The sequence below is a fragment of the Calonectris borealis genome, chromosome 1 (assembly GCF_964195595.1).
Source record: "Calonectris borealis chromosome 1, bCalBor7.hap1.2, whole genome shotgun sequence".
Lineage (NCBI taxonomy): Eukaryota > Metazoa > Chordata > Aves > Procellariiformes > Procellariidae > Calonectris > Calonectris borealis.
The window spans coordinates 145492075-145503119 of record NC_134312.1 but is presented as its reverse complement, the minus strand read 5'-3'; the positions used below and the strand labels follow the sequence as shown (position 1 = coordinate 145503119).

General features: G+C 38.5%; 1 protein-coding gene across 10 annotated transcripts in view; it reads right to left on the bottom strand.

Moving 5' to 3' along the window:
- Positions 1–1380: 1380 nt before the first annotated feature.
- HERC2 (HECT and RLD domain containing E3 ubiquitin protein ligase 2) overlaps positions 1381–11045 on the bottom strand; it is a 117009-nt gene continuing 107344 nt past the window's right edge. For 7 of the 10 annotated variants that reach the window (XM_075134842.1, XM_075134810.1, XM_075134814.1 and 4 more), the window contains 7 exons: positions 8437–8578; positions 7453–7647; positions 7240–7352; positions 6141–6331; positions 3747–3852; positions 2991–3203; positions 1381–2382 (listed from right to left, as the gene is read on the bottom strand). In XM_075134842.1, the coding sequence (XP_074990943.1) occupies positions 2110–2382; positions 2991–3203; positions 3747–3852; positions 6141–6331; positions 7240–7352; positions 7453–7647; positions 8437–8578 (1233 nt within the window). In that variant the 3' untranslated portion in view covers positions 1381–2109. Of the gene's footprint in view, positions 2383–2990; positions 3204–3746; positions 3853–6140; positions 6332–7239; positions 7353–7452; positions 7648–8436; positions 8579–9991; positions 10126–11045 lie in introns of those variants that run through there. The other 3 variants (XM_075134822.1, XR_012670577.1, XM_075134857.1) reach the window with 3 other exon arrangements.

Sequence of the window (11045 nt, the reverse complement as noted above, 5' to 3'; positions counted from 1 at the left end):
CAGATACTTCCTTTTTGCTTTTCTTGGAAGAAAAACTCCAACATTCTTTTTCTTTCCCAAGCAAGTTACAAAACTTCTCCATGTTACAGTAATTCATATGCTCCTGAAACGGGGTTTGAAATTCAGGAATGGCAGTTGAACTCGGTCTCAGTCCTTGGGCTTGTGGCATTTGGGCATGACTCATCCATCACATCTCCTGAAAAGCTGACTACAGAATCTCTTTGATCAAGCTGGATGCCTACAGGGCTCTGGTGTTACCATGGTGAAGGACAGCAGACGGCCACATGAACACTTCTGTACTAGATTCTCCACCCTTTACCTCAGGAGAAATTCAATTCAGCAGCAAAGATAAAGAGGTTGCTTAAGGTTTTTGGGTTTTGCATCTTTTTTAAGACTCAAAAAAGACTCAGCTTTCTTCATCAGCAGACAGAGAAAATCTGGAGGACAGGGCACAGGCCTGACTTGTGGAATCTCCAGCGAGACGGAGGATCGGGACAGGAGCATTTATCGCAAAAGATCTTCAGCACAAAATAGAGGTCTCTAAAGCTCACGAATTTCAAAACTCTGACACCATGACAACAAATAGGTAGTTTCACTACTATTTTGAAATATCAAGTATGACTCAGGAAAACTGATTTCATGGCCAGAGTTAATATTTAAATTTACAGAAGTTGGAGTAGAAGTCAAATGCACACACTAAAAAAAAAAAAATGAATCAGCTCTGAATTGTAAAATGTTAAATATTCACATATACCTATCCTAATAATTAGCGAAGAAATGGTATGACATCACCTTTTACTGGATTTTACAGTAAAATACTAGTGCTTTGGCACAACTAAATCTTATTTTCCTACTCGGAAAAACTAGTGCCTACACTGTGTACTAAACACATAATACCTGCCTGAATGCCACTTGATTTCAATGAGTTATTCAACTCATTGGCTACTCTGGATGCGCAATATTTCGTGATCAAGCCTTGTAAAATGATCTAATTTTCTCAGAGACAATATGTTATATGGCTGTCGTCATACTCTTCTACTCACATTCAGGTACTTGAAGACATCTGTCCCTTACACTTCCTCAAAAGCACATTTTTTCCCAGGTGTCCAAGAACAAATTTACCATTACTGACAACAGTAGCATTGGGAACAACTGCATAAACAAAGTGTACCTAATCGCTACCAATAACGTGTTGTGTAGACTTGCTCTGAGTTTACTACAGCTCACGTTCTGCCTATGGCAACGCACCTACTATAGCTACATATTGGTGGAGCAGCACCCGCAACGTTTGGTCAACAGCTGTAAACTGCAGAAACATTTCTTAGTAGAGCCATTCATCCCATGTAACAGCTGTATTACTGTTAAAAAAACCACATACTATTTTTTTCTGTGGCAGAACTTTTATTTGGAGGGAAATTATAACTTTTGCATTTACATGGCACAAATTATATACAGTATACTTTCCATGATAAGAATTATGATGCTGTTCACAGAAAGGTATCAAATTTGAGATAAATAATGCATAAGCTAAAATATACAAACCAGGGGTGGAGGTGAAACTATTGGCTGTTTTATTATCTATAGAAGAATTTCAAGGAATAATGTTAATTCAATGTTCAAAAATTTTTAACAAACTTCTAGTAAAGTTAATTGAAATATTTATAATACTATTCAGTTGTTGCACAGTATTTCCAATATACAATCAATAAGATGCACAGAACACAACACTTAATATGAAAAAACCTATTGCACCCACAATTTAAAGGTTTCACTGCCTTTTGGATGCTGCACTACCATATTTATATAAACATTTACAACACTTCAATAAACACAAAGGTTCTAAATGTAGTGCAGCATTATGGGGGGCCAGTTTCAGCTCTTAAAATAAATGTTAAACGCCCATTACTGTGCCATTTATTCTAAGCTGATGGTTTAAGCTGTAACCCTTAATTCCTACTGTGAGTAGCAAACACACTTTCCCCATGTTCAGAAGATTACCATCCCTCTGACTACATACTCTATATTCCGAGACCTAAACTGTCCTTGGCTTCATTGTCATTTTGGCGTTTTGCCTCAGTGCTTGTGACAACTATCCCTTATATTATTTTTTTAATGTCCTGTTAAGTAGTCTTGCGTAGAATCTGAAGCAAAAGAATCTGCATCTTCATTATCAGAATCATCACTACTGTCATCAGCCGCTGGCTCTCCTGTCAGCGCTATCCGGGCATAATCATCAGTGTCTATAGACTTGCAGAAGTGAATGGCATACTTCAGTTTTTCCTCTAGTACTTGCTTACAGGAATACCTGGGCAGCTTCAGGAGAAAGAAGCAAGTGTATGACTCGGGAAGGAAGTGGTCTGGAGGATTGTATTTATCCAATACCTGTTGAAAACAAAAAGCGTAATATTTTGGTTCACTGTCCAAACGACAAATAAATATCAAAATAATACCTGAGAATTTTTTTTAACAGCATGTTACATTTGTGATTCTGACACTGAAGTTTCTTAAAAGAACAATGAAAAGACCAAGTCCATTTTCTCTACACTAAGTAAATAAATAAATACAGTCACATATGAGCTTCTTTGACTATGAAAATGTGGTTGGGAACAATCTAAAAAAGATTATATTACTTCAGCAAATACCAAAATATGATTTGAAGATTGTGGGTTTTTAATTTAGCTGAAATGGTTACTGAGCTGAATAAAATGCTAACTAAACGCCAGCAAAAACAGTTGATGACTGACAGTGGAAAACTATCAAAATCCAGAGAAGCAAATGGCTGGGAAATGAAACGAATATCCACTTGCTCAAGTCAAGAGAGAAAAATATTTATACACATTATTCGTCTCTGTTGCACTGTTGAATCTACAATGTAATGCTGCATAAACAGTTTAATGAAATCAGTCTGTTCTCTTGTTATGTCATGCTACTACTTCTCCACTACCTGCTTTTTAAACTAAAAATCCCACACCGCATCCCACACACCTTACCTGAATAACAAAGTCCCTCCCTCTAAAGTCTGCAATAGTCCTGGGCAGCCTTGTTCTGCCCCACACAAAACGCAGGAAGAGAGATCGCTCTGTATTGGAGAAGGATTCCATCACTTCCCAGAACCACTGTATCAAGGAAGCAGTTGGTTCAATGCCTTTATAAGTTGCTACAGATTTCAGAAGGTGAAGTGGAATATCTGGGCTTCCACATACCTGAAAAATAAAATATAGTCATAGGCTACAAAAGTCTGATCAAATGAATTACAGGTGATTTGTCCCCTCCATTCCTTTAAAATATTTAATCAGCTTTTACACTGACAAAATGAACATTCAAATATTTGAAGTGTTGCGCATAGTCTCCTATTACAATAATACTAAATATACATCTTCCCACCAGGGGACTTTAATGAACCTTCTTTCATATTCCTGAATCACATAAAGAATTAAACATTTTACTTGGGATGAATAAATATTTCCAATTCACCTCCTGGGTCCCTCTTTTGTGTTTTTTTCTGGCTTTGTTTGTTTGTTTCTTCCAGAAATAATTCATTACATCACTGCCCAGCTATATCAAAATAACCTTATTAACACTAAGAGGGCAATTAAACATTTTCTAGTCTTTCCTTGGACAAAATATTTGCAATCACAGAGCAAGCATTGTAAACAGTATTTAATGTGGGTTTTGGATTAGTAAGATATAAGTGAAGAATCTCACTCCAAGTTAGTCTGGCAGAGTAGCAAAACAGAAATTGATACCATAGTTTCCAGTTCATATCCTGTAAATAGCGAAAGTAGAGGAACTGGAACAACACGGGCCATCCCCTCACGAACTGCTGCAACTTGTTCGTCAAATTCATGAAGTCTGCAGAGACACATTTTCAGAGTTTCTATGAATGCCATTTCTAGCAATTATTTCTAGCAATTACTGTAATGTCAAGGAAACTTTAACCATTCTCCTCAAGTCTCCAGCTATGTGCCAAGGAACATTAATAAATATTTATCACACAAGATACCTGACTTATACCAGTTTCTACACCAATTCATATTGCACAGCAAGCTCAGTGTGGAGAGATACCTCCCAATGTTTAGGCTATTTTATTTCCAGTATTATGCATGAGCTGTGCCTGGCAAGAACAAACCAATACTCCATTTGGAAACAACATGCTCTTGGGAAAAGAAACTCTTTTGTGCTTTGAAACTCTGTCCTCAAACATGCCCAACACTAGACAGACATTATGGTAAAAGAAATATGGGTCTGAACTAAACCATGATGTCTGAGGACAGGAGTTGTTGTATTTCAAGACAGACACAGATAAATCTAACACTCTGCTGCTTCTGCTGCCACCCATGATTTGTGTTTTGCATTTTTCTTCCCTGTCAAATTTAATTTCTGAGATGTTTTACAGAGCTCTCCAGAGCAGAGATTTGCATCATTGACAAGTCCTGTCCTCAGGCTTGTTATCACCAAAACAAAGAAAGGTGTCAGGACAAATGTGGTCTTATGCATCCACTTTTTCACGTGGATTCTATTCAGGTGCTAATTTTTCTCTCAAGGGCTTCATATAATTAAAAAACTTAATACTTAATCTAAACATTTAAATGTTTCTCCTGAAGGACTTTTAACTGCAAAATGCTTTAGAATTGCTCATGTCCTTTGAGGATAGCCAGAATTGGCAAGAAAACAAAACCATTTCTTCAAAGGAACGTGACATTTTATATAGACGTATCATTTAACCATTCCAAATTAAAATTCCTCTCTGCTGTCAAAAATAGGTTTAAGTACTGGTTCATAACAATTTATAGGAAGTAAAAAAAAAAAAACCATAGACTTGCCATATTTAAGTAGTTGTTGGCAGACACTATAACTATAAACTAATAAGCTAATAATAAGTATATAGTGATGATACAGTCTTGCTCAAGGACTCTCTGAAACAGTTAACTATGGTTGAGAGAATAAACTATGAATCAGTTCTTGTCCAAATTATCTATATTTCCATAGTTCAATATGCACTAGGCCCACTGCTTCACATAACAAGATGCCTACGGTTGCTTCTTAGATGCACTTGCCTAGATTAGCTATCTAGGTATTTAAGTAACCAAAGGCCTGTCTTCTCAAATACTGACCAATTATTTCCCACTGATTCCAGTGCAATGTTCAGGTTTTGGGCACTTGCGGGTGAATTTACTAATATGCACATAGGTGTCAGACTTATTTTATGGTGTCCAGGGAATGAACACTTTGGTTTGCGTATTCCAACGTAGATAAGAACATAATAAGAATTAATCTGGGACTGCTCTTGACTACAACTGATCATACAAAAAACTGTGGGAGCAGTAGTACAAAATCTAAGCTCTCTTCACAAAGAACTTGAGAAGGGCAACGAAGCTGGTGAAGGGCCTGGAGCACAAGTCTGATGAGGAGCGGCTGAGGGAGCTGGGACTGTTTAGTCTGGAGAAGAGGAGGCTGAGGGGAGACCTCATCGTGCTCTACAACTACCTGAAAGGAGGTTGTAGCAAGGTGGGTGTTGGTCTCTTCTCCCAAGTAACTAGCAATAGGACGAGAGGAAATGGCCTCAAGTTGCGCCAAGGGAGGTTTAGACTGGACATTAGGAGAAATTTCTTTACTGAAAGAGAGGTCAGGCCTTGGACCAGGCTGCCCAGGGAAGTGGGTGAGTCACCATCCCTGGAAGTATTTAAAAGACTTGGAGATGAGGCGCTTAGGGACATGGTTTAGTGGGCATGGTGGTTGGGTTGATGGTTGGACTCGATGATCTTAGAGGTCTTTTCCAACCTTAATGATTCTATGATTCTAACTTAATGATCAAGCCTACTACTTCATCGCACAGGAAGAACTAGATGGATGGGGCATTTCTCCACCTGTAAAACTGACTGCCAAAACTGCCTTGCCAGGACACCTATTAAAATCTAGAGCCATACTTGCCTGTTTATTTTGTTTCCTAAATATTAAGTTTAATCTTTTCTCCTTAGAGAGATTAAAAGAAATCAGAAAATCAACACCATAATCACATGAAAATATTAAAATACTTGTACAGAAGAGGTTAAAGTAGTATATTGTTTAAAAACTTTTACATATTTTTTAAAAGACAATGCTTATTCATGTCAATAATTTGAATGACTTATTCAACAAACCTGTAGTTTATTGCCAGCCTCACATATTCAGCTCTATTATCCAGAGTAATATGGGTGTACTTGGAACTCAACTGAATATCTTGACCACTTGCATTAGGCACAGTGAATGGGAGGCTCATAGCTTCAAACTCTTCTGAAGTAGCTTCGTTGTCTCGAATATACATGAGCCCAGGAATAAAATCTTTATCAACCTTTTGAAAACAACAAGCCCGAGTTAAAGTCAGTTTACTAGCACTATACAACAGCATCTCTTGGATACCAAAAGCAGTGCATCATGTGTCGTCTACCAAAAGCATTGTCCAATATCTGACCATAACCCATCTAACTGAGTTTCCAAGTCATAAAATGCCTTCGTATTTTACACAAAATTTCATTATGCTGGGATGTGGGAGGGTGCATGTGTTTTAGATTTCAAACCTTTTGGGGAGCATTTGCCAAGAAACTGTATTACATAAGAAAATGGATTTAAAGCTTAAAAACATAATCACATCTACAAAGTCCAATGCTGGTTCTGGTACAAAAGAAATTCCCTCACTGACAAGTAAATGACTCAATGCTTTTACAGTAAGTGCATTTCTACATGACAGTATTTGAGAAGGAACTCTTCTTTGTAACGAAGACCTAACTCTTACGCCACATTTACTGAGCTCAGTAAACAGAAATTGAAAGTTTGTGATGTTCAGTATGTGGGCACAAACTATTTTCAGTAGTAGTTTGAACTAATTTTCTTTTACTTCAAAACAGTGTAGGCGTGTGCACCCAATCAGTTACTGCATCTTGGCACAACAGACAGTAAGAGCTACAGAAAGGTCTACTGGAAAGTAGGAGTTCGACCACAAACATTTTTCTAGTCAAACCCACGAGAAGATTTGAGAATGCTCTAGAATTCAAATAGCTTATTTAACTACTTTTGAACAACTTGTAAATTTACCGTTTTAACAGTGAGTACAAGTCATCCTTATATACTGGCTCAAAATGTAAAAGGCCAGTCAAAATACAAATATATAGAAACCAGGGAAGCCAATCACTGGAGAAAAATTTATGCTAGAGTCTGCTTGTCTTCTGTAAGCTATATCCTACTCAGAAACTTCACACTTACCTCACTGAGATCAGCAATTGTTAGGTTCATTCCTGCAAGCTGTTTCCACACTGGCTCAGCCAGGTTGAGGCTCAGAGGGCTGCCAGTCCGGATAGCAATGCCCAAAAGTACTCCTGTAAGTTTAAACATAATATTTTAAATTTTTTTTATTAGATTCCCAATATTCTGATCATGTAATGCAAGTAGAATGTCACAACGTTGCTACGAAATTACCAAGAAAACGAAACATGTTCATATGCAAGAGGGACTTGGCAGCAGGATTTAATAGGAAACAATCTCTGTTTGCTCCAGATTCATCTCTTCCATTTGGTGTCACAATTAACAGAGGGGTCAGCCCATTCTGAAGCTCCTCGCACATTTCTGCTATTGATTCACTATAACCTCCACCGCAATCATCCACAGATTCACCTTGGAGAAGAAAAAAGGCTCAAAATTAAATGTTCTTTTAAAAATAAATGAAGCATTGAAATAAACTGTATTTCCATCCACGGGGATGACTGAGTAAACAAAAGGTTACTAAAAGCTACACTGTCATATCTGTTCATATGAAAACCCTTTATGTTTTGCTTTATATTTGGATATTTCAAGTTCATTGTAAATCATATTATTTAGAAGATTATACAATATATCACCGTGTCAAAAATACTATTTTGCCAGAGTGTAACTAACATTTTTACGTTATACACTAATTAAAATAAAATAGAATAGAGGTAGAAAAAGAAAGTCAAAGCAATGTGATTCCTAAGTAACATTTTAAAGTAGATGTATTTTATATATCTCACATACAGTAGATAGAATGGCTCTTCAATCTAAAATATTTTTCATCAAAAAGTTCAAAGTGATATGTGAATTGTAAAAACAACCCTACCAGTTAAACCAGTTAGCCAGGATTATTTAGCAATTCAGAGAGCTAAAAACAAGTTTAGTTTTCCAGAATGTTTGTTGTAAGCAAAAGAGTTGCCCCCCGAATTTGAGGACAATTGCAGACACATTTCCACTAATCTTGAGGTTTTTTATAAAATCATTTAAAAAGGCTTTTTTGCTTCCAATCATTTTAAGCACCTTCCTCTGCCTACACACATACATTGTTTTCCTATATCCCTTCCTTCCTTCAGGTCCTCCAAAAAAGTAAATTTGAAGAAAACTAAAGTTAAGTGCAAAATAGGTGGCGGGGGGAGGGGTGGAGAATCTTCTTACCAACAAACTTGACTTTCCAAACACGATGAGGAAGCAAAAGGCTATCAGGGCTAAAGGAACTCATTTTAGCACACATCTGTCCAAACACTGACTTTGTACCATCAGGCCCAGCCAGTCCTCCTTTACTCCTAGAACGTTTTACCTATTGAGTAAGCACATTATAAAAAGTCACTGTAAGAACATATTTCAGCTGGCATCACTGTGCAGATCAGACCATAAGATTTATAACACACTCGTGTGTTCAGTGAAGCATTTGCAGAGGTCCACAGTGTATCTTGTATATATGTGACATGTACAGAGCAAGAACCAAATTTCAGATTACAGCATTACAGTATTTTTCAGTACCATCTAATATCCATCCCTAGATATAAATATCACAGACTCCTATTACATATCCTGATCCTCTCCACGAGGATGAAAGCACTTAAACTCTCAGGCCATTAGGAGCCCAGAACTATGTCAGAATCACATGACGGTTGAGGTCAGAAGGTACCTCTGGAGATCATCTGGTCCAACTGCCCTGCTTAAGCAGGGCCACCTAGAGACAGTTGCCCAGGACTGTGTCCAGACGGCTTTTGAATATCTCCAAGGATGGAGCCTCCCTGGGCAAACGTGTGCCAGTGCTCGGTCACCCTCACAGTGAAAAAGTGTTTCCTGATGGTCAGAGGGAACCTCCTGCGTTTCAGTTTGTGCCCATTGCCTCTGGTCCTGTCACTGGGCACCATGAAAAAAGCCTGGCTCCCTCTTCTTTGCACCCTCCCTTCAGGAGGGTGCAAAAATATACCTTAATGAGATGCCCCCTGAGCTTTCTCTTCTCGAGGTTAAACAGTCCCAGCTCTCTCAGCCTTTCCTCACAGGAGAGATGCTCCAGTCCCTTAATCATCTTTGTGGCCCTTCGCTGCACTCTCTCTCAGTATGTCCATGTCTCTCTTGTACTGAGGAGCACAGCACTGGACTTGGCACTCCAGGTGTGGCCTCACCAGTGCTGAGAAGAGGGGAAGGATCACCTCCCTCGACCTGCTGGCAACACTCCTCCTAATGCAGTCCACAACACCCATTAACCTTCTTTGTGGCTAGCTCATGTTCAACTTGGTGCCCACCAGGACCCCCAGGTTCTTTTCTGCAAAGCTGTTTTCTAACTGGGTTACCCCCAGCATGTACTGGTGCCTGGGGTTGTTCCTCCCCAGGTGCAGGACTTTGCTCTTCTCCTTGTTGAACTTCATGAGGTTCTTGTCAGCTCATTTCTCCAGCCTGTCGAGGTCCCTCTGGATGGCAGCATGACCCTCCGGTGTATCAACCACTCCTCCCATTTTTGTATCATCAGCAAACTTGCCAAGGATACGCTCTGCCCCATCATCTAGACCATCTAGGGGAGTATTGACCCCTGGGATACACTGCTAGTTACCAGCCTCCAACTAGACTTCATGCTACTGATTACCACCCTCTGCAGCCGGCCGTTCAGCCAGTTTTCAACCCACCCCACTGTCTGCTCATCCAGCCCATACTTTGTCAGCTTATTTCTGATATAAAAATAGGACATACCTAAACATTAAGGAGAAAAAGTTAATGGTTCCAGGATAGGCTGCACTGCAACTTCTGCAATAGGTCCTATCTCTGTGACATAGCTGTTTAACTGTCAGTGATCACTACGATTATCACCATTTATAAGCACTGTAAATTCCAGCGCCGCTGTAACAGAAGAAATTTTTCAACTAATGCTTGGATTGGCACAAACATGAAACAGTATCTGGTTATCTAGACGCTTCCACTACATGTCCTGAATTGACCTGACAAAGCTTAATGATTGTTCTAGGTAACTTCTATGACCTGACATAGTTATAACTACTTGAGTCAATCTTAGTTCAAACACAGCTGACCACAATGATGAAGATTTTTTTTTTTAAATGAAACTAAAAATTTGGAGGTTGATCAGGCCTTAGTAATTTTACTGTTAGATCTGGAAACATGCAAAAACAATAGGTGTGTTCATTGCAGCTAGACAGAATGATTCTTACTGCTTCAGTTGACAACCCTGTAGGCTTTCTTCCCTAGATAAGGAATTTTACATTCCCCCAACCACCAATTCCTTACTTATCTTTAATTTCAAACAGTTCATTGTTCATCTGTCTCTACTCAGCATTGTATCTGTTCATCTTTAAAGGAAAATGGAAAGACAGAGGGGTATCAAGGATAAAATCTGTTGATAAAGTTTTCTTCCCCTATTTCTGAAGCAGCAGCCAATGCCTTAGTAAATTCAGTCTTCCTGGATTGTAATCCACTTAGTTAATGCATCCTATCTCTACTCATACATTCGATTGTCAAATCTGGGTAAGTTTTTCGTACATAAGACAGATCAGAGGCTATGTTGTTGGCCAGAAAACTGAATACGTTTTTCTTATATTCATTAATGATAGTATTTAAATATGCATCTATGATACTTACTAGGAGCCTCTAAAAATGAGTAAGCACTACCAAAATACATATATACACACACACAGAGAGTAATGTGTTTCTTAGGCACCTACAGAAAATTGTATTTTAAGATTTGATGAAGATCCGTAAGAAATGGCATGCAAGGAAAATCCCATGTATTTTGCTGCAAGAGATGC